Here is a 24,639-nt window from a genome sequence, read left to right as displayed (position 1 = left end):
GAGTTTATAGCACCTTTAAAAACGTTTCAGGCTAGTGCTTCCAACAAACACCTTACCAAAAAACACTTTCAAGAGAAGAGCACTGGTGAGCCCCATGGTGGGCATACAAAGTTGGCTGAAGCACGACGATTTAACAAGACATTTTCACCCCCACTGACCTCATACCTGGACCTTGACAAGCCAGCAAGATCCTGGCCAGTCCCCCCACGTTCACGTCATGAGGGTGCGGCAGAGGATCCGCACCGTCAATCACTTCTGGTCTGATCGTTCAGAAATGAACTGGAGCAACTCAGTAACCATGCAGCAGCAGCTTCTCAAACTGTTTAAAAGCAAACTCAATTCACAAATAAAACTATTGACAGAAGACCAGGGGACAGAGGCCAAAAATGAGAACTTTGAATTGCTTATTCTCGCTAGTCACTGCAAGTGAGCTAAAAAAAACCCAAGAAAAAGTTCTTCTTGAGACAGAGCCAGCACTGGAAGACCGTTTATCTGCACAGGGCTCAGGGCATGAACACAGATTGCTTTAGCAACCACAGAAACGGGTAATATTTTTAAAATTCTATCTGCATTCTTGATAAAGTCAGAAAAAATTCTTCTTGTGATTTCTCTGCTGATGCGTGACATGGAAGGGCTGTGGCAAAGTGGAGGAATTAAGCGCCTCTGAGATGGATGAACTACCTCAGCTCTGTTAGTCACTGCATCCTCCCAGAGTACGCACTGTAAGAAACGGCGGGGTAAAAAACCATCTCAGAACTGCACGGACCTGTGCCAAAGCACACAGCTGGGCCACTGCAGACCCCTTTTGGACTCAAAATGCTTTGGCCCAGTAGCCATGTGCCTTACACCGGGTGCTGCCGAACGAGCGGGGAAAGGCACCCGCTGGGTCAGCGCTGCCGGCACCAGCACCCAACAGGAACTCTTACCAACATGAGCTCCGAGTCAGCGTAACTGCGCGCTGAGCTTGCATTAACCAATGCGTAATACCGACGTTTGGTTAGATGACATTACTTATCCATTTATTTGACAAATTAAGTTCAAACTTTTTTTTATTAAGCACATTCCACAGTACAAAGCTTTAGATCATGAACCATATCTGTACAATTTAACAGTTTCAAGAAGCTGTTCATACACCAACTTTCCAAACAGATAATTGGCAAACATAATTACAAGTTAGAATTAGACTATCCCAGTGCTTTGAAACATTAATATAGCAGTAATGTACAGTTGCTCAATTATGGTTAGCAAAACAAAGTCCAGAGTGCAGCCAGGATCACTACCATTAATCCCAGGAGTCAAGTTCCTTGGGTGCCAATCACAAAAGTCCACTGCTATGTTACACAAAGCACAAAGAAGTTTAGACTGCATGTTCAAATACCATTATCTCCCAAGGAAAAACATGAATTTAAATCTTACACATGCATTTAAAAAAAGGACTCCACTCTTCGGAAACAAATACCTTTTTCTTCAGGGCTGCAACAGATTTTTCTTTTTAAACAGTTTAATATTAAAGCTATTAGATGAGAAGGGTAAAATAAGACACTTTCACGAACTACTGTCAAGCTTACCAAAAAATGATCTTACAGACGCTTAGGAGCATGTTTTTAATCTTCTGTACTTCATCACATTCGGTCATCTCGATGAAATAAATATTGTTGTAGTAACACGTAAATGGGAGTTTAACTTAAACACTGATCCCAACACCTCTCTCAATGTGAAGGGTGAAGAGGAGAAAACCTTAAGTCGCACTTCTGTAACGGTTCGGTAACGCCTTGACGTACGCTTTCTCTGAATTCGCCTGACACAGAAACAATGCGTCTAACCACGGCTGTCCCGCCGGTAACGTGGGAGCGATCCCTCAGCAATTGGACGTCCCCATACCTTTCTGATTGTACAAGGGAAAAATGCAAACCCAAGAAAGTGCTGCCAGAGGACAAAAAATACACGACGTACAAAGGATCAAAGGAATGACAATACATTTCTGTGCCAGCACGCGTCTTCCCCAGGAAAACAGGCAGATTTCACGCTGAGCTTGACTGAAGCACTGAAGAAAAGCCACTGACAGGCGTAGTCACACATGAGTAATGCAAATAAAATATTCACGTTTGCATTTATCCATGTCTTACTCTGACATCAGAAAAATGCAGTAGCATTTATATGACCACATAAATTAGAGGGGAGACTATGACAACATAAGAAGAAACTACCAAGACTTCCTAAAAAAAGCATGCTAACGAAGAGGAACCATGACCAGGACATCACAACATGGTCACAGCTGATAGCTATGGAAAAGAAAACTAGCATGGTAATTAGCATGGTAATCAGCATGGTAACCACAGCATTGACTTGAAGGGACCTCCACTCCACCGTAAGGAAGTGTTACAAATCAAACATAAATAAATTTAGCTTTGGCCCATGGCATCTTCTCCATTGAGCAGCCAAACTAATGCTAAAGAAGGACATCAGTAGGCATTTGTGAGGACCTACTGGTGTTAAAAGACATCTGTAAATACTGCGGCACAAAAATATAAGATACAGAACATAAATTAAACATTTTTTAATTTTTAAAAAGTTTAGAAATTACATTTTAAAATATGTAGTTCCCATTAAAAAAAATCCTAATGAATACTGAAAACCTCCTTTTGCAAAGAAAATGTCTAGGTAACTCATATTAACCCCTACAGTGCCAGTAGTTAGAATATCCTGCTGCCAAGTGCTACCACATTTCGTGTAGTGTCAGGAAATCCTGACTCCTAGCACCTGGAGGTTACACTGTTATGTACATCATATCTACATGCTTATACAGTATTTGAAATGAGGCAAGCACACATGGAAAGGTTTTACTATACCAAACATTAGGAAGCGTAGGACGGCTGTAGTACAGAGCACAGTTTAAAGGAAAAGACAGTGCTATACAACTAGTTTAGATAACCTAGCCTGAATTACAGGTAATCTTTAATTTAAAAGAAATTATTGGTGCAGAAACAAGTAAACTGTAATCCAAAAATATTACTGAGCAATTCAGAAATATTTCTAAGAGTCCAACGTACACTCCTATCAAACAAAACAGGCTCTGAATCTGTCATGAGAGTAAAGTCTAAAGGACAATGGTGACTTTGAAAGCAAAGCTCTGTACATTCTGGGCATGTGTTTGGCACCCAAATTTCATTGGAGAATGTTTTTTGTTTAAAGTCAGACAAAAGTGCAAAGCAATATAAATTAGGCCAAGTCCTTTCTTGACTTCCGATTTATTTCTGAAAAACAAGCCATCAGAGTTCAGTTTCTACGGACAATTTACATGTGAAGCTTTGGATTTCTCACTGCAGGGAAGGATAGGCTTCTGAAATTCATCTACTCGAAGTCAGTGAATTTGTAGTAAATTCAAAGACGACCACTGAGAGCAGGAAAGATTAAGAAATTTAGATATAGAATTGTGCTGCTTTGCATCTACACAGCATCTAGAACCAATTCTGACTTTAGCTGTCAATCAACATCTTCAGGCATGTAGTAGCCAAAAATCCAGTAGTTCAAGACTGTGAAACCCTGAAAAAGACAAAAGACAAGCTGAACTGACAGAAGATACAAATCAAAAAACAACATTTGGAGACATCCAGAGGAGGTTAGGCCCACGCCATCTTTTGCACTCCAGGCTGAAAGTAAAACGGCAAAATACCTGCAAGGACTGCAACCCTTACGCAACCCATTAAGGGGGTGCTTGCCGTTAAATACTTCCCTCTGTGCTGGAAGTCCTTCCTTCAAGGAGAGATGCACCTCCACAGGACACTGCCTTTGTTGCAGAATATGCTCTGAATTCAGTTAAGTAAGAGCAAGATTCTCAACAGCACTAGTCCTTGGGGGTCACCTAGAGGTTAGCAGTTTTCTTAGATGTAGTAAGAATCAAAAACCCTCTTGTGGACCAGCAGGTGAGCCACCAGCTAGTCTTGCTAAATGCTGAATGCTATTTACTGAAACAGTGACCTACATACAACTGCGAGAAAATTTTCCTTTCTTCTCCACAATGCAGAGGAGCAAGTTCTGCACAGGATGCAAGTTCAGTTGCTTTAATACATGATTTTTCAAGAAAACTCGACAAAAAACTCAAGTAATTTTGTATTTCGGTTACCTTTTCCAGCCACACGACTCCATCATTAGCTTGGAGCCAGTGCAAGTTCTTAATGTAATTAAATCTGAACTTTGATATTACCTGCCACTTCCCCAAACCATTTTTAGGGACTACGGAGAACTGCCCTCTTCTGATAAGGAATTCACATGAAAGGTTAAAACATCTTTAGGCACTTCCCCTTGACTTCCCTTCCCCCAGCCCAATGCCTACTGCTTAATGTAAGAATATTAGACTATCATATGGTAACAATTTTTATCATGTTACAATAAACAACAGGAATTCAACAGAAAGCAATAAAACTCTCGCAGCCAACTGCCAGGACTGTCAAAAATGATCCGCTTTGAAGAGGCATAACACTGCAAGCCTTGTAAAAATGTGTACGGGGCTGTTTCAAAATTCAGAAAACTATAATGTTTGAAAGCATATAAAACTGTTTCATTAAATGTCATAATGAAATATTAGCTGTTTGACCATAATTTTATGTAGCTTTATGTTTTTTGGATTCTGAAGTCAGACAAACCTGTCAAAAAGTGACATCACAGCATCTCTCCTATATAGGAAGTAATTATTAAGGGACTGTCATTACCAACACCAACAACTTCCAGGATATGGAGGTCGGCATGGTTTTAGTTGTCTGTCACAGGATAAGTCAGACACAAGCTGTGCAAAACTGTCAAGTGTGCAGAATTTGAATGGAAGAACACACTGCCAAAGGCATTTGATATTTCACTGACAAATCTCAATGACAGTGGGTCTTGTGGGCCACATGTGGCAAGAGAGGAAAGTACGACACCAGCATATTGCTGGTCAAGCAAATTGATAGAAGTTTTATTCAACTCCTAATTTCTTTTATGCTTAAGACACACTGTGTATAGCTTTTCCACGAATCAAAACTAGTAAAAGAAGCCTGCCAAATATACTGCTGTAACTTAATTAAAAAAAAAAAAGTCAATCTCCAATTATCTTCTAAGTTAACAGAAGAAAGCACTGGTGTAGTAACTGGAAGACAGATGGAGATTGTTCCTAAAACTATTGTCGTCTTCTCACGCAGCCCATTCTATCTGCCTGAAAAGGCAAGGGGGAAGGAAAAAAAAAAAAAGGAAAGAAAAAAGAAAAAGAATTATTCTGAAAGGAGGAAAAAGTTTTCAATAGAGAGGGAAAACCATTCAACTGCAACAAGTCTTGGAGTTTCCACAGCAGAAGTTCACCTAGGTATGGACCCAGGTGGCACAGAAGCCAATGGCAGCATCTCTGTCTCAAAAGGAGCAGGACAAAGTCTCTAGGGACATTGCCATCAGTGACAGCATCAAGCTTTCCACAACAAGGATGCAAGTATGTCATCCTGGATCAAACAAAATCATTCTGAAGTGGAAGTCACAGGTAAGCAGCGCTGGAGGAGCCAGCTCTTTGGGTAGTTTCAGGATTTATCTCCCAAGAAAGTTGTGTCTTTTAACCACTTCCCCACTCTGGACAAACATTAAGGTTAGCAGTTTAGCCTTTTCAGATTTCTGTTGTCCTCCTACTGCAGGCAGGATAAGGAAGTCCATGAGTTGTACTAAACTACCCTTGCAGCAGTGTTCTTAAAATGTGGTTTTAAGGGAAAATTCCATTAACTGCTGATTCTGCACACTAACTCATCATCATAGCATAAGACTTCTTCCTTAATCATGGGCCTAATTTTATTGAAGTAATAACAGGTTCAGAAAGACAGGAAACTCAGTCTAGCAATGGCCAGACTTTTGCTTTGACTCTCTGTGAAACCTAATGAACCAACAGATCCAAGTGTCATATCCAGAGAGGACATTATCTTGTGGTTTTTTTAAAATTAGTTGGAGTTCAGTAAGCAGGAAAGGCAGCCAACACTTTCCTGAGGAATGCTCACAGGTGAAAGAAAACTAATTTTTAAGAACCAGCATCTCAAAGAAGCAAAGTGTGTCTTCACAAAGGAAGGTATTTCCTAGCCAGAAGCAGAGATCCTACAGGAGGAGTGGAAAAACCCAAGGAATTCATTGCCACAGCAGGGATAAACATATACAGATAGGTAACGAAAATCCATGCTTACATGAAGCCAGGGAAAGCTTTTCCCACAATGTTTAAGGAAACTATTAATTATCTACTTCAAATAAAATAAATCCTTCCTGTTGGGGCAATATTAGTCCTAACTCCTCTTGCTGTGGTGTCTCCACTTCCTTGGAAGCATCCAGTCTCAGCACTGGCAGAGATGCAGCACTGGAGAAAGGGGTGACTGCTCTGCTTTGGTAAGGCAATTTCTATCTTTCCAAGTCTCAGCATTCACAGCTATTTATAGTTTGAAGTGCAATTGTTGGCAGCAATATAGATGACATAAGGAAAAGAGTCCACTGTCCTAACAAACAGATCTACAGCAGAGCTTTTACCCGCCGTGCTTCGAGAACTAAATGAAGCTGACTTGCAGAAAAATGGAAACACAAGAGGAAAAGTTCATCTGCACCGTTTCTGACAGCTCTGAGTTGTCAGGCTGCCTAACACAATGTAATTTTTAGTTCTGAAAGCTTTCCCTACTATTTATGCTTATCACAGAACTGCTCATTTCTGAGGAGCATTTGTCCAAAGATCATACACATGTTCAGTTTACTAGAGGTGTATTACAATGCTCATTACAAAGCTTCACATAGTGAGCAGATGCATCAAGAACTCTGAAAGGCTCTGACTTCACAGGATATCTGGAATACCTGTGCAATACACCACATCTCCTCAGCTTCCAAGAATGTTGTGAATACGTAATAACTTTCCATAAAATACCTGAAGTACCCAATTATAAACAGGAGGGATTACAGAAAGGGGTAAGATAACATGACAAGTTTTATAAGCTGAAGCATGACCATACAAAGACTAGACAGTGAAAGAAGTGGCATAAATAGGTTTTATTTTCTTAAGGAAAACATCAGTTTGTTGTTTTGACTAAGCCAGCCTGCAGGCAGGGTGATAATTTCAGATATTTATTATACATCCAATAAAAAGAGGGAGGCTTACCTTCTGAGGGTAGTAAAGTGCAGACTGTTATCTGGAGATGTAAGTGTATGTTCTAGATGGAGAGCGGGTCTCGTTCTGGGCACTGGGTGGCACATTTAAGAAATCCCAAATCAGAATAGTATCGTCATGGGAACTACTAATGATCTGAAATTCATCAAACTGGAGTCTAAAGACACGTCCTGAATGTTCCTGTGAGTAATACGAAATCAGTTAGCAAGGCAAGAAGAGGGTAACATTTCATTACTTTTGTACTCACATGTGTATCCAGACACAGATCGGTGTATTCAAACTCGAGTGTGATGGTCAAGAAACCCTTAGTTATAATTACACTCAGGTTTAAGAAAAGCTGGTTTTGTATGTAAGCTTTTTTCAGCAAAACACACAGCTTCCAAATCCAGTGCTTGTAAACCCCAAGCCTCCCCTGGAGGTGCCAGCCATAGAGACCGAGATTATTAAAGACAAAAGCAGCCTATCAATCAAGCAGCAGCAATTTAGAAGATTGGCTGGCACTGACAATCTGCCAGGGCTCCTTCTCTTACGTAACATTTGCATTCAACACTGCTGCTAACTCTGTTTTTGTATAGCCCTAATACACCACATCACAGCTTCATCTAGGGCACGCTGCTGAAAGGACCATTATGGTTTGCTTACTAGTCAAGATGACTGTGTTCAAATGCTGCTGTAAGAAAGGGAGGTGGAGGAGTACATGCTCCATCAGCTCATCCAAGAAATCTCAAAATGGCACTAAGAGGCCTAGAAAAGGTTCTCCTCTTTGTCCAGCTTATCCATTTTTAATAAATTTAAAAAGGAGTACACTACTTTTATTGGAGAACTAACTGAAGCTATCACATTGATCTCCAAACTATAACCTGAGCTACAGTATACCCACAGAAGGGGAAGAATCAACTTCTTCAATAAAACTAAATACACTGCATTCATATGGAATAAAAGAATAGTTAAATCTCGTCTCTGTGCAAAGACTACTGAAAAGAAAGAAAAATGAGAAGCATTTCTGGCCATGTAAGCACTTCTTTAGGTGTTGGAAAGGCCAAGCACATGCTGAATAAGCCAGTTACTATCACATACAGACAATAACTTTGGCTTGCTACTAGCTTGTCAAACTGACTCCTGAAGTAAAATTTCAGGCACATTTCAGTGAACAGAGCTATGAACCCATTTCCCTAATTTATTTTCAATTAAATCTACTGTCATAAACCAAAACACTCATTACAAAGGAAAAATATAACTTAAGCAACAGCCTTAAATCTGATAGTCCTCTGCAGTGATTAGAATTCCTGTCATAACCCGTTCAAATCAACCTCCCTTCCCTCTTCATGTCTCTTCCTTCCAAATTGAAGGGTTAGGAGAAAGGTTTGGGAAAGGCTCACAAGATTTCTCCCCCCTTTTTAATAAGAGGCAATTTAAAGCCAGTCCTACAATGACATTTGGGAAACACACCAATAACTAGAATGATTTGATACTGTGTCACACTGATCTTTCTTTTTTTTTTAAGAGTATCCGAGAATCTCAAACTAGAAAAACTTGATCTTTCTTTTAAGCTCAGATCCAAATCATTCAGGATATAACAATATATAAATTTTTCTTTATTCTTAGAATAAGCAGCAGCCTAGGCTTTATAAAACATCCTGAGTTTCTTACCTATCCCACTGTAATGTAATAAAATGCCTCTCACTTACAAATAAAAGATTTCAGATAAACCCAAGTAAATTAATTTTACATACCACTAATGTACGCAAGCATAATGTACTTGCTGGGGCACGAGGGTCAAGAGCAGCTTGCAAGTCCCAAACTTTAATTTTGCTATAAAGTAAAATAAGAAGGTCGTTATGAAAGCACTGTTTCAAGTATAAGCATAGAAGAAACATCTAAAGCAATGGAAAGCACGCCAGAATTCCCCTACAGCTAGTTCATTAGGATCAAGCAAAATGTTAGAATCTATCTTCACCATAATACTAATGCTAGATCTCATAAAACACAGATAGTTTTGTATTTCTTTTTAGCAGCAAATACAGTGATGTCTTTGTGATGGGCCAAGTGGGTTGGTTACATGAAAGACAAATTGACTGTGTATGCACAAGCCATTTTGGAACTGCAGAAGATCTCAAAAACTCACAGCACTACTGATGAGGTGCAAAGTTCCAGTGGGAATTAAGCTGGAACTGCCAACCCCAGTGACACACTAAACCCAAATAAAAGGCTAGAGACAAACACAGTTCAAGAATTGTTTTCAGTAACTGTTCACTTGAAATACAAATCAGGCAGAGAAAGAAATGGAGAATTTGGACATGGATGTAAGCTGTTGTGAATCCACTACACAATGAAAATACTGAGCAAGTCAGAAGCACTAACAGTGGGGCTCCTGCCCTCAACCCAACAGAAATGGTCACTAAAGACTTCTGAGAGCCCCACAAGATACATTTACGCTCACAATAAACATTGTCAGTGCTGCTGTCTTACAAAAATAGAAAGCCTAAACCACTCCAAGCACACAGGACCTGGCAAGGAGCAACTCCTGAGAGAAGAAACAAAGGAATGTCGCTTCAGCCAAACAAACGTTTACTTTCTACAGGAAGTCAAACTTGAGTGATAACACAATTTAGGAGTGTGCTAAAGAGCACTGGAAAAGCAGTTTCTCGGCTACTTAAAACTGCAGCCTGCTGCATTGAAATGCTCAAGCAGAAGCCACTCAGTTAAATATTGATCCATTAGCCAAATCGAAAGAGCCCTTACACAAGGCTCAGTGGCTTTCAGAAGATGCTTTGCTAAGAAAGGCAAGTTTTCTTGAAATTGCTTTCAAAAACGTACCCATCATAGGCTCCACTAACAATCCTCTTATTGTCGAACCTGATGCATCGAACCAGTTCTTCATGGCCTTCTAATACTCTTAAACAGGCACCGCATTCAATGTCCCATAGTCTTAAGAGAACAGAGGAGAAAGTCTTTGAGTATTTCAGGTTCAGCACTGTCCCTTAGCCTCACATGCAGCAATTTAAGCATGCTACTGAATGGTTTTCTGTGGGCGATATCACATAATTTGCTTAAAAAGACATCAGAACCATGAGATGTTCCTTCCATGCTTTTCAGAGATAAGTTTGCATCGTAGCTGCAGTATATCAAAATTTAGTCATTCAAAATTACATACAAGTAAAGGTTGGATATGTGTTAAGTAATCTTGGGAAATATCAATATACTTTTTTCTATTCTGCGTAAACAAACGATTGGAGGTTCAGAAAGTAAGTAAGAACCAGTGACCAACGTCTTCCTCATCTCTCCAAGCAGAAGACAAGGTGATAAACTACAGCAGTAGATAAGAAGTTTTGTCTACCTTTGACATAAACCTCAGGTGTCCCACTTTTTCACAGGGATGCAACACATTTACTCTCACACTGAGTTAAGCTTCATTCATACATCATCTGCTCCAATAGCAAGACATATGAAGGATGTTTTGTGCATGCAGCAGTGGACAGCATCAAAGGTCAGGGGAAATCCTACTTCCACATGTGCAAATGTGCACTGTTACATACCAATAGCAGCTTGCAGGCACCCACCTAATGGTATTGTCTGAAGATCCACTGACAACTAGTCGATCCCTGTACTGGAGGCATGCAATGCCACGCTTGTGCCCATTTAGCGTACGAACAAACTCGCATGTACTTGTACTCCAGACCTGTGAAACACAAGATAAACGCTCCTCTGAGAATTACGCCTAAACAAGGCTTTTGAATTTCAGTAGAAGCCGTTATGAATTCATAAACAGAAGAGGTCTGAGGCTGACCATTGCTGGATAGTGGAATGAAAACTCACATAGTATTTTTATGGGCAAAGAGTGGGTACCTGGCATCAGTGGAAGACCGGCGCTATGGGGACCTAGCGGTGACAGGCGCCACAGGCACTGCTATTGCACATCGAGTCAATGAGAAAAGTTGGGAGGGTGGGGGTTGTATATAAAATATTTTCAGGTGGTAGAGACTGCCCCAACTGATATCAACAACTTGATTACACTTGAATCTTGATAAATTAGTAATCATTTTTAAAAGTGGAAGTTATTACACACCCCCACATTTTTTTACCAAAGAAATTGCTAGCAATCTACTAGTAAGAGAAGGCCAAAACCGTGGCCTATAAAAGTTTGGTGGCTGCTTCTTTCTTAACATTAAATGATTCAATCAACTTTGCCCATTTTTAATGAACTGTAATTGAAGTTGTAATGTAGAGTATCCAGTGGCTCATTTTCCAACAGAGTGCAGCAGGATCTCTGGCAGATATTTGGACATTAAACTGCCAAGAGCTTTTTGGCACAGTCTAAGGTAGCTCTGGTTCTAGAAAGGGAAGGGTGGAAACGCCTTTGTTACATTAATACACTCAGGGTAACTCAAGTCTTCTGGTATGTAATAGTCTTCAAATACAGCCTCTTAATTCTTCAAACATGGCAAAGTCTGGTTGCGCTGCTGGGAAGGCGTGGTGAGGAAAGGCAACTGCTGATAAATTTCACATCTGGAACAGGACTGCCAATTGAAATAAAAAATACCGCTTGGAAAAAGGCACAAAATGTGCCACATTTAACAAACAAACCCATCTTGAGACTAGAGTTCAAACAGCGAATGGGCTTTACTTTCTTGCAATTGTACAACACAAGCCACAAAAATGTTACGAGCCTAGTTATGTGCATAAAGACATTAACAGCTAGCAAGAGGAAGCAGCTAGCTGAATGGTAAAGAAAAAGGCACAGAACTGCATATGAGCACCTTGGCTATTCAGAGTTGAATAACGCTCAGAAGCTTTTCTGGCTTGGTAGGCACACAGACCTAGATTAGAGCTCTGCCAACTTACTTTAATGGTCCTGTCACCTGACGCTGACACAATATACTTGTCATCAAAGTCTACCACGTTAACGGCAGCACGATGGCCAACTAAGACACGGCGCAGGGTGATGTCAGTAGGTGATGCCATATCCCAAACAGCAATTGATCTGTCCTTTGAGCATGTCACCATTAAGCCGTTACTGAACCTCAAATGAAGCACTGCCTCATTGTGATGAATCAACGTGTTCAGAACTTCACCTGTATTTACATCCCAAACTCTACAAAAGAAAAGAATTTTATTCCTAATGAAGTATGATGGCTATGCATTGTATAAAGCATAAACATGCACAAGTCTGCCACTATCTCTAATGGAGAGCACTCTGGTTGTTTAACATCTCTTAGGGCGTGGGGAAGGTGGGAAGGCAGGAAGGCGGGTGCTGGGGAAGTACCCTCATTCACATCTCAGACTCACAAGCAACAATTAACAGCAGCAAACAATTATGCCTCAGCTGGGACCACTGCTAAAAGAAAGAGCTGCTTAACAATCTACAACTCCTCCAGGATGACTAAAACTGGTATGATGTATAAATTGATGGAACAGACCAAACCAAATACTATCCAATACGAGGGATTTTTTTCAGTTTTACACCATTCATTCAGATTTTGCGCACACCAGTAGCAATTGGGACATAGCACCCTCCGGGGCTACCTCCTCGCTTACATGAAGTGAAAAATCACTACTAATAGTACCTGAATGGTGTTAAAATCAGCTCTTAACTTTTGAGAAGTTTTGCAGAGACTGACATTGGTATACCGATGCAAGACACCAGGAGGAGGCAAGGCCCTTCCACTGAACTACCTGAGTGTCTTTATATCTGACATCTACTGATCATTGAATTCATACAAGGATTTAAATTCAGTATCATCAAAATTGCAGTCAAGACAAGTGCTCCATATATACCAAATACTCTTTCATTAATAGTCCTAATTAAGAGATGTCAGAAGACAGTGCAAGAAGAAATTATTGTATAGTTGGCCATCAGCCATTCTACAACTTCAGGATAGGCCTTGAATCACTCGGGTCACATTCCTCCAAAATTCTTAACACTAAAAAAATGAAACAGATTTGGAAAAAACTTTATATATTATGATGCTTTGCCAAGTATGACTATCTTGGTTTTGGGATAATAGTATCACATTCACATTAGGGATGTTTTCTGATATTTAGAGATTATTGTAAATATTCCCAGCCCTGATACTCGAATTTTTTTGTGCAAAAACTTAATACTCACCTCACTGTAGAATCTGAAGATCCAGTTACAATGACTCTTTCATCATATTGCAGACAAAGAACCGAGCCAGTATGTCCTGTTAATACTTTCAAACATTCCAAGCTTGTTTTGTCCCAAATCTGTTAAAAACAAGAGGTATAAATGGCTTATCAAGATCAAGAACATGGATCCCAGACTTGAACATTGCCGCAACTGTGAAGGAAGAAAGAAAACTACGAGATAGCAGGAAGAATCCATGGGCAGTTAGCTTGTTCAATCAGTGCGCCTGTCCTCCCTTTTAGCTTAAGGAAGTCTTGACGCAAGTTTTTGACAGAACAGTGAAATAACCAATGATTGTGAAAAGATAAAAGCCTGTTTTGTAAAAGGAAACGCCACAGACATTTAGCATGAAAGCAACTTACTAGCATAAAAGCAAATTACTAGCAATGACAAAAAACACAGCTAAGGACTGTGGCACATGCAGTCTTCATTCAAGTTATGTGAACTCTGATTTCACAAGCATTTCTTTGTGGTCAATAGTGTTGATCTCTGGCTGGCAGTCCCTAAAGTTTCCAGAGCAAAGTGCAGGTGAGAACTTTGCCAGGCTACAGAAGACATCCCATCCTCATAAACCCTGCACAGATAAATACTGTCCCATGAAGAGACAAGAGAAATCAAGGAAACACAAGCAATTAGCTTTCCAAGGCAGAATTACCCACTTATCTCTAGGGAAAAGACTGAAAAAAGTGTTCACCTTAATGGAGTTATCTCGTAGGCCACTGATAATCTTTTCATCATCATACTGTAAACAGTAGACACCTTTGCTGTTTTCAGAGCGGCACTGAATCCTTTGCAAATTATGTCGCCCACATCGCCAGTTAGATTCTATAGTCTAACAAGAGAGGAAACAATCAGGAGTTAGGCACGAGGCTGCATGCTTGAGCATGACTACTCCAACACGTACACAGCAATCTTTCCACTTTTGCATATGTCATCCTTAAATTTGAAGTATATAAAACTTAAATGTATCTTTTCTCCACCCCAATACACAAAAAGCAATGAATTATAATCAGGACTTTCATAATTTTTCATGACAAAAGCTGTGTTTAGTGGTGAAAATTACGGTCAACTAACCTTAATAAGAATTTCCAAAGGAGCCATTAGAGTGATAAATTTCATAACAATTCAGTTCCCCCCACATATTTACACGACCCCCTGACATAATCAGCAAAGATTAAACCAGGAGCTCATATGATGCCATGTTCAGCCTCACCTGAGTAACTAATATTACAGAACTGCTGAGTCCAACAGGGAGATTGTGGGTGTTTTTGGACTTTTCCTTCTGCTACCCCATCATTTCACCTATTAACTGTTGTTACACATCTTAGAAAGGGATTTTGAGATATAAAAGCCTCCTCTAAGTACCTTAAAGCCTGATAAAAATAAAACTGAACAGGGACTAAAAGATTTCAAATAATCCAAACTTACTTCCCCCCCCTTAAAATCTGTGGAAGTGTAATTCTCAACATTTTCATTCTGAGAGTTATTTTTAAGGAAAGAGACCTGACACACCTCAAAAAGCCACAAACTACTTCCTAGCAGAACCAGGATGATTTCCATGTTTTAATCAGCTTCATTACTTGTAAGACAACCAATGTTGGTTTCAAAGAAATGTGAGATTTTGGATAGGAAGTTCATAACGACAATCATAAGAGAATCCGTGCACAGATCTCCAGGCCTGCAGTACCTAGACAGGCTGGGATGCTTTCTGTCTTCCAGTATAGGCACCAGAACAGGCTATTTATTTAGCTATTTCCCTGGGATCCCCCCCAAATACTGCACGGAAACCTGGGGAGAAGCTGATCGACTGTCAGTTTGTTTGGAAAAGCATATTTATAATCAAATCCTAACTTTCAAAGCAATAGCAGGCATCTCTGCAGCTCCTCCAAGACTGGAAAACAACTGAAATGCCTATTAAAGGCAAAAGTGCAGTATGACTATGACATCCCAATTCTAAGAAAACATGTCTGCTCCAAGGGGAAACTAACCTACCACTTTGTTTTCCATGCATTTACTACTTCAATTGTCTCCCATTATGCAATTTGGAGAGACTTATACATAGTCATAATACAAACCTGATGGGCCACAGGAATTTGTCTAAATCATAAGTATTAAGAGATGCTTCTAGAGGAGCATGCTGACAAGTTATTCATCCCCTCTCATTCTCTTCCAATTTGGTGGAGAAGCTAATGAAATTAAGATAGCAAATCATCTGTCAGTTTGGGATCAGCTCTTCTGGCCAGCTAGCACACTGCTGATTGTCACACTGGGAACTGGGCTTAAAAAGTTCAATCTGACACTGCGCTGGTTCAGCCTTGGACTCCTGCCTTGAAGGCAGCAGACTGCTCATTATGCTACTTGCTCAGCATGGGATGGAGGTTTTGAGGAGGAAAGACAGGCAATTCTCAAGCTTTATCTGAAGATTTATCATCTGTGCTAGGAAGGCAGAACTGCAACTCATTAACTCCTTTGCTGCTACAGAGATGACCCTCAGAAACAGGAGAGGATTTTAGACATTAATAGCATGAACCTATATAATTACAGATCTGAAGGCCAGATATTTAAAAATGCAGTACTAACACTGAAGACACAGGAGATAAAGCATTACAGATTTGAGTTAGCCAATTTAGTTTTAAAAACCATATACGTTGAGACATTCAATTCTAAGAAGTCTTAAGGGAGAGTTTCCCTAAAGCAACGTTCTTGGGAAGGTCTGAAATAAGCAGTTGTACGTAACACGTGCCAGATTACCCTAGCTGCCGAGTGCTCAAACACCATTTGAGCACTTTCACACTTCAGCTTCCTGCGACAATTACCAATAGCTACAGAATACATTAAGAACACCACAAATCAGAAATTTTTCTTGTAACAGTTTCCTAAACAAAACAGCAGTCAGTAAAAGCGTGCTTACCAGACAGTCGGGATGCTAGCTGGCTTAATTCTTACAAGTTCACTATAGGAAGCTACTTAATAAGCTCCCCATAAGAAAATGTTGGCTTCAAATAAAAGAAACTAAAGTATTATTTATATCTGTGTGAAGGCACAATAAAGCAGTAAGTCATATGCAGGTGCACATTTTAATTCTGTGAATAGATGTCATTTCATTTAGACGTTATACGGTGTGGCTACTGTGGGAAAATACTTCATGTTTTTCGAGAACTTGTAAAATCCCCTTACACTGCGTAAATTTTCAATATGCTGGGAAAGTAGCCACAATACACAGAGAATATACAGCAGCATTTCAATTGGCAATAGAGTGAAAACAGATGTGGACGTATAGAGAAATAACATTATTTTAGATGACTAAATACAGCTGAGTGGGTGGGCAACCCGGAGGACCCTCTGAAAAGGAACATGTTTAATACAATACTGGCAACTACATTAAAGCTTCTCACTATAGAAAATTTCTGGTTGTTACTGAAGAGGGCAGTTCATAAAAGTCTTCATCTGCAACTCCATCCAGGAGATATCTTAATAAACTGTGTATACACCAAGTAGGTAGGCATGCACGTACAACGGTGAGGAAGAAATTGCTATGTTTTATGGACTGTTACAAGCATCAGGGAGTCAATGATGAAGAGAGTCACAGTTTATTTGCATATTTATGGTACCAAACCTAATACCAATATATGCAACACCCACTACTGTATTTTCTACATATCCCCTCAAAGTTTCCAAGATAACTGCCTCTAAACTTGGGTTTCACAATTAAAAGCAAGATGTTGCAGAACACTATCTCCTTAGTTCACACACACAGAAAAAAGTTTCTCACACTTTCCTAAAAGCTCACTAGAGCAATAGCAGCAAGTAGCTGACAAATGCTGTATAACCAACAAAATCTGGACATACAAGGGATAAAGACCAAGCATGAAGCCAAAGCATCTGCCACAGCAGGAGAGCCATTTGGCAGCTGAAGAAATGCATAAGTGGATAAAAAAGGCATTTAGAGAGAAAAGTACACATAGAAAATAGTCCAAGATGTAGAGGTATAGCCAAGCCTTGACCATGCCAGAATATGTTCACTGGTACAAAGATGCACTGTAAAAAGAGATGCAATTCACCTGGATTAACAGTTGGAACATTAACTATACATTGGAAGTGTTAAGGATAATCTACTAGGAACAGGGGTTTTTCCCATTTGATAATGTACACTGTGTTCAGCTCCTTGGCTAAAAATCACATTTTTATCCTTGTGAATGTTATTGCAGAGTAAGTGGGTTTATCTTAATCCTATAAACCAAGGAGTTTCTGTTCCCTCTGAATACACAATTTTCCTGCAGGACAAATGGGGCAGAAAAAAGAAAAAGGAACATACACATTTGTTATGTACATACGGATTTCTCCTGAAGCATTAGGCATTTACACTAGGGGCAGTTAAAATCCAACCCCTTGTTCTTCACATGCTTTCTTCAAAGAGAAAAAAGAAAAGCCCTCCTGACTGTGGCAGAGGAAAGGCAAAAGCAAATGAACATGTCATCAGGGTGGAGAGAGCTTAATATTTCATTATGAAGTTAAGAGGGTTTGATAAGCAAAGACAAAATGACAGCTTGGCCATAGCACCAGGCTCCCTGCATCTTTGAGGCCTTTCCTCTCTCAGGCTCTCTGAAGATGCTACAACCATTAGGGGGAAAAAAACAGCATCAAGCTCTTGAAGAAGGATTCCCTAGATCCTGGCCTGAGTCTGGAATTCACTGTTGGGTGTCCAAGCTGCTGTTAGACAGTGAGGGCCAAAGACCTTTTGTAGTCTCTATATCAGCCTGAAGAAGAAAGGCTATGTGATGCTTATTACCTAGAAGGCTTGAACTGGTCCTCGAGAGGAATCTGCAGAGTGCTAGCTATCCTGTCATTACCACAACAGCATAAATCACAAGATTTCTGACCACACAGGGATGACTGCCTCACAGCAACAGATGACAAAATGTGCCAGCAGCAAAGCCTCCTTCCAAAGCAGCCCACAGAGGGATGAAAACCCTGCAAGTAAAGAGCATCACCATCTTTCTCGTGAGTGTCATCACTTCTATAAACCACTGTTGAGGAGCTAAGTGCCAGTGGTAGGCATGTAGCAGCAAAGACAACTAAAAACTCACAGACCACAGGGACTGGATCAGCACTGAGGCGGGTATTGTACATGGACAGCAATAAAACCCCTGCACCAAAGCGGTATGGTAGAAAAAGTACTTGCACTGTATCCAACATCCCCTTCATAAAACACCTCCTCCTCAGACCAGTTGCATAATGGAAGTGATGAACAAGAAAATTATGTGGTCAGTAAGGTCTACAGAGCTACATCTCAACGGAGTAGCTGAAGAGTTTTGGCTGCAGGCATGGTATATCTAATTACACATTCACTAAGACTTCAGCATATTGTCACCTCAGCCAGTAAACATGTCTTTGGAAGCAAGCAGCAGGGTATACAGATAGCAGTAATTGAACACAAATTGGCACCGCTATTAGAAGAGAGAACACCAAGTGCTGCAAACCATCCACCACCGCATCTTGCCATTTATTATCCTACTTTTACCATTAAGCATATTGCCTTTCCCTATTAATTATCTTACCCTGTTCCATGAAAAAGCTGACCCAACATGATTCATGCTACACTACAGGACTCAGAAGAGTAAATAGATTTGGATTTTACTCTCAAAATGCTTTAAAATGTGGAAGGCAGCAGCTATACAACTGGGAGCTGCATGACACTGTGTCCCTCCTGTGGGAACTATTTAGTGTCTAAGTTAAATTTTATATACTACTGATCTGAAAATGCAGGCACTACTGCTCATCAAAAGAATCTGCACTTTCCACTACCATGAATTCCTTCATGTTTTACATTATTCACAATTAAAGCTAAGAGAAAGTCCAGAAGAAAACAAAAAAATTACATGGAAGAAATTGTTGCCATGTAACATGGCAAGAGGTAGTAAACATAGTAAACGAATGCAAGGAAGTAAATCTAAGCGAAGATTAATTCAAAACAGCGATCAACTGATTTATGGTATTTACCTCATTTCATGCAAACAGAAGAGTCAAGTAAGAATAAAAATCACCTTTATGAAGAACAAGTGAACCAAGTCTAACAAATAGAGAAATAAGGATTCACTATACCCCACTAACATATAACATATGCTAATTTTATACATATACATGTATATATTTAAAGTTCAGCATGCATTTGTTTAATACAAGCAAAGGCCCACTTTCACAAGAAAAAAGGGAAAAAACTTCCAATAATGGAAAAGTGGGCTTCTGGAGTGATTTATAAAAATCACAGGATACTCAGGCTATGTTTTGAAGAACAGTCTGAAATTAAAGCAAAGCCAAAAAGCTGGGAGTGTACTACTGAGAGCCACTCCACATCTGAACACTACATGGGCTTTATCACTTTTAGTATGAACTCCAAGACCAGAAGAAAAGCCTTAAACTGTGAAGTCCAAAAATATCCAAAAATCTAAACAACTCTAGAGAAAAAGGAATGGGAAGCTTTTCCTAGCAAGTGTTACAATTAAATCATGATTTCCTGGCATAACTCGAGACCTAAAAATCAGAGTTCCTAATGTTTACAGCTGCTTAGATAAGATCCAAATGCAGGCAATATAAATTGATGAAGTGTTGTCTCTTTCTGCATGCTATTGATCCAATATGCACGAAGTTGCTCAAAGGTCCACCAAGTAAAACTATTCCCAAGTCTTGCTGCAGCTTTGCTGAACCCTTTTTAAAGCCACATTTAAAAAGAACAGATCAAACTTACAGTGCTGAACAAGACACATCTGGACAGTGGAATATGCTAATGTCTTAACAGAGGACGAGAACACGACTTGTAGAAACTGCATTAAAGGCCACTGACATACAAGGAATATAGGAAATCACTTTGGGAGAAAGCTGACAGTATAATACTGACCATTTCATCAAGCATGAAGCAAAGACAGCATGTTCTTTAAGTGTCAAAATGGTGTTGTACACCAGAGCGAGCTTAGGCAAATCAGAAAAAAAAGGCAACAAAGTGAAGTTCCAGACCCAAAGAACAGTAATTCAGTATTAGGACTATCTTACTGCCCAGGATGGAGGTAAGTGCCTGACTTGTTGAGGGAGAAAGAACACACCACAGAGGCAGGACATGAGAGACTTTGATTACTCCCATGTAAACGACGTGTAGCTGCATCATGTCCCCGTGCTCTGCCCCATGCATCTGTTTCTGGATGCTGTCAAGAGACAGGATGCTGTGCTAGCCAATCTTTGATCTGACCGGTACAGTTGTTCTGTTTCCCCAGGGAGGGAGTAAAGAACGCTCTCAACTTCTACTCAGGAGAACCTGTAACAGGAGGATGCAGATAAGCAAAGCAGTTGCTTTTCCCTGAAAGGTCTGTCTTCTCTATCAAACACCTCTGCAAATGCAGCCACAAAGCATGAGATCCCCAAAGAGATACAAGGGCAGCATCTGATGAAGAAAACCTTTTTCACCTCTGCAGCTGCCATGATCACAGTAACACCCATTGATGGGTCTTGCTGGTTTTCTATTAAAGGATCCCCATTGCCACCAACTTCCATCAACTAGGTCTAACGCACATAAGAGTAAAATTTCAAGCTTTCAAGTTACAGATGCAGGAGCAAAATATACTAACTTTAAATGGACCCCTGCTCACACCAAAGCGATACAGAAGAAGTACTGCTGTAACTTCCAGACCTGGAGAGGAAATCTTAAAAATACAAGCCAACAGCAGTGAAAACAGAGGGAGGTCCTCTGAGGCACTTCAATGACACATGCATCTGGACTATACACAACACCTGACTAAGAACAATGCTGCTGAAAAACAAAACTATTGCATCTTTTAGATTCCATTGGAGACAATAGCTAAGTTTATGCACAACCCCATAAAAATACAAAGTTCTATCTAAACAGGTAGTTTTCAGCCCCTATCGGAGCACAGGGCATTCAAAGTACTCAAATGGGAACAATAAATCCCTCTCAAATCTGCAGAAGAAAAATGGCAGTGTTAGTTTGCCCATTTGTGGAAAAAAATAGGTGTGACGCAGTCAAAGTGAACAAAAAAAGCCAAGCCAGGGATCCATCCCACGCTAGAGGCATCTGAAAGGAGTCATCTGCCCTGTTCAGACATGAGAGCCGAAATCTGTGCCATGCACCACAAGAACTTTGTCCTTGCTGCTCAAAACTCCTTTCCTTGGCCAGTTTCATTTTTAAGAAATGCCTTTTGGAAAGTGCCTGTGGAGTAGAGATTTCAAAGGCTGGCTGAAAAAATTTCTAGGCATATAATGCTGACCAGATTCTCCAGACACACGCACATAAAATTTCTCCGGCATCATAATTAGAACAGTACTTAACAAAAGCATTTCCCCCAGACATTATACACTACAACTTCCATAAACAAAGATCTCCCAATGCTGGCAGTGACTTAGGGCAAGAGCTGACTTCTTCCACTTTTCAAATTTTCCCAAGGCTTTAAAATTTCAGTTCCAGTCCTAAAATCTGAACTTTTTCAAAATTCGGAAGAACACATGGTGTTTATCTGATGGCCTGGCGCCACATTTTCCTAAAGTCTTCAGCAAAATCACATTTTAATTCTCATCTTAATTAGGTGGACCTAAGTCTCCATGGAAACAAGATGAGGGCACTTGCCACGTGCCTAAAGATAAGGGGAACATTTATGAAATAAGCCTTCTCAACTCATCACAAGAAATAGATACTTGTGCTAATCCTGAGGGGAAAACAGAATAGTTGGCCAAGCTTCACAAATAATATGGAAAAAATCCAGGGACTTGGGGTTCTGGAATCAGCAGTACTAAACTTCCCATCCTGGCAGCGTGCCGATTAACACAGTCCCATTAAAAAGGCTGACCTTCCCCACAATGCTTTGAGACTGCACCTGGGCACAGGATACCCCACACCAACCAGATCATCTCCATAAACAAGGACTTGCAAACCCAGGTTCAGGTTTCTAGGATAAGCCCCAAATCAGGTTTTCCCTTTAAAAAAGCTCATAAAGAAGCTTGGCAATTCAACATCTGACTTGGAGACATTTAAAATTACTGGACCACCTCTTGTGAAATGAAACCTAATTAAATATTTGGCTTCACAGTGGAGGTGGAGAGTAACTACCTCTTTCCAAGAATTTGGTTTCAGATCTCTAAATGTCCTCTTATTTTCAAATCCAATGATTTCAGAAGTGACATTATGTTCCTAAAATGTGTTTGGCATGAAATAAACAGATATTGGCACTAATAAATTTTCAGAGAGGCAAGGGAACCTCACTTTGCCAGATCATTGCCTGTATTACCTTGCAGCTAACAACACTTTGTGGTTGCATGGACTTTTGACCCAAAATGCAAATAGAGCCCAAGGGAAAGAATTCGAATTTGCTATTTATCATTCCTCATTTTTCCTTCCAATTGTTAATTCAGGTTTTGGATTACTTTTCAAATTCTGTCAATCCAAAGGACAGAGTGTGTTCTCCTTTAAGCTCATCTCTACCCACAACCCAATTTAGTACCAGCTGCAGTAAATTAATAACTCTTATCATTAGAAACAGCCTAGCAGAATTTCGTTAATCTTTGTGCTCCACACGTAAAATACTGAATGACAAGATTTTTGTGTTACATCAAATATATTTTAGTGTATTAAAAACTCAAGTCCTTTGAACACAAGATACATGTCTTATAAAAATACTTACATAATTATATAAATGCTAATATCGTAGCCTTTGGCTCATCACTAGTTCCCTAAACTCGGACCCTCTGACAGAAACAGGAAGATCTTCTTAAAGGTCCAGGCAAATATTTGAAGAAAAAACATTTTGTTATTCAGAGATACAAAATTCTTCATCACAGCTAAGATGAAAGTCTTATTTAAGACCTTCTGCACATTGCTTTGAAAAGTGAATGAATGAGAAAAGTATGAAACTGAGGGAGAGCATGACTTCAGGCTTAAAAACAGAATAAGGGGAGGAACAAGTTAAGAAGTGCTCCTAATCTTATAGCTAATTTTGTTGTTACTGTTACTCACCATCTACATTTTTAAACAGTGTTAAAAGCTTCTTTTGACAGTCCCTTAGGGAAGCAATTTGTGAAAAGTGCTTTAAAGGGTGATTTATTAGAAAAATTGTAATAGACTTTTAGAAGTGGAAGAATTATTGGACCCTTGACTATTAGCAGAAACACTAAGCCCACTCCAAGTTGGAAGCCTGGAAAACAGCAATATTTCAGAAGGCTTGAAGGAAATATGTAAACAGGGAAAAATTTGACATGGCACAATACCCCCATACTTCTGCCTTCCCCCTCCTGTTCAGCAATTTTGAAGAACCAGGAGTGGGAAACGCACTGCCGGTACAAACTGAGCAGTGATGATTCTGGAAGTAGCCATTAGTTCTCAAAGAGAGACTTCACCACTCTAGAAGATGGGACAAAGATGCATTTGTTTCCAGAATCTGGGCAGAGGCGTACGCTTACTTTTGCTAAAGTGAAGTTCAGAGGCAAGAGCCTGCAGCTGACAGGTCCTGGCTCCTTTCAGCTTTACTGCTCTACCAAAGTATCCACGGGCCACGAACAGCATTGAGGTTATTTGCTAATACCTTAAATTCTACCCCAAATGATTGACAACCACTAACCACCAAAGGTTTTTCATAGGTTTATAGACACAAGCACGGAGTGGAAAGTACAGACCTACAGGAGATTTTCCCTGAACGGCCCTAATTCTGCTTCTATATTCTTGCCTCTCTCCATCTGAGTTTAAGACACACAGGAGTTCCCTGCATGTCCCAGTAATATTTAACATCGTTCAGGATATAAGCGTTAGATAGAAACCACGGAAATCATATGTAAAAGTAGCTGGATTACCAGGGAGTTTGGAGTGGGCAGAAACCATGGCAACAGCTTACAGTTTACTCTTTGTACACCACAGAAAAGACAACTCTTTTCCCACGCTCATTACCCACATTACTATTTTTAAGTACTAGTGGCATAGCATGTTTTACATACAGCATGCTCTACCACTCCAGCTCCATCTCAAAGCTTGTCACGAGATAACCCCTTACTCGGCATATTCTACATTTATCACATCATCCACCTGAGCATTATATAATGAAAAATAAAAATTCATTGAGTTGAAACTCAAAGAAAGTTAGGGTTCAAAAGAGTATTATTAATCTATGTTTCTTGACTCCCAGACACCAAAGTGTTTTCTATCCATTTTGAATACGAGCCCTCACCTTTCAGGCTGTGCAGTGCAAATTTTTCTCCTAATTTGAGGCTTTAATATGTTTATTGTTAAATTAATGAAATTTATTTTTTTTAAGGATTATGTTCATTACTACAATATATTTTTAGTGGCATACCCTTTCCCCAC

The 24,639-nt window shown here is 39.9% G+C and overlaps 1 protein-coding gene across 5 annotated transcripts in view; it reads right to left on the bottom strand.

The window, feature by feature from the left end:
* Window positions 1-992: 992 nt before the first annotated feature.
* FBXW11 (F-box and WD repeat domain containing 11) overlaps window positions 993-24,639 on the bottom strand; it is a 77,901-nt gene continuing 54,254 nt past the window's right edge. For all 5 annotated transcript variants that reach the window (XM_069772804.1, XM_069772802.1, XM_069772803.1 and 2 more), the window contains 8 exons: window positions 13,984-14,121; window positions 13,251-13,369; window positions 11,987-12,236; window positions 10,705-10,823; window positions 9,962-10,072; window positions 8,878-8,956; window positions 7,136-7,324; window positions 993-3,543 (listed from right to left, as the gene is read on the bottom strand). In XM_069772804.1, coding sequence (XP_069628905.1) covers window positions 7,163-7,324; window positions 8,878-8,956; window positions 9,962-10,072; window positions 10,705-10,823; window positions 11,987-12,236; window positions 13,251-13,369; window positions 13,984-14,121 — 978 coding nt within the window. In that variant the 3' untranslated portion in view covers window positions 993-3,543; window positions 7,136-7,162. The remainder of the gene's footprint in view (window positions 3,544-7,135; window positions 7,325-8,877; window positions 8,957-9,961; window positions 10,073-10,704; window positions 10,824-11,986; window positions 12,237-13,250; window positions 13,370-13,983; window positions 14,122-24,639) is intronic.

Source organism: Haliaeetus albicilla, chromosome 27 (assembly GCF_947461875.1).
Source record: "Haliaeetus albicilla chromosome 27, bHalAlb1.1, whole genome shotgun sequence".
Taxonomy (NCBI): Eukaryota; Metazoa; Chordata; class Aves; order Accipitriformes; family Accipitridae; genus Haliaeetus; species Haliaeetus albicilla.
Note: the sequence above shows the minus strand (reverse complement) of the source record. Positions and strands in the feature narration are given on the sequence as shown.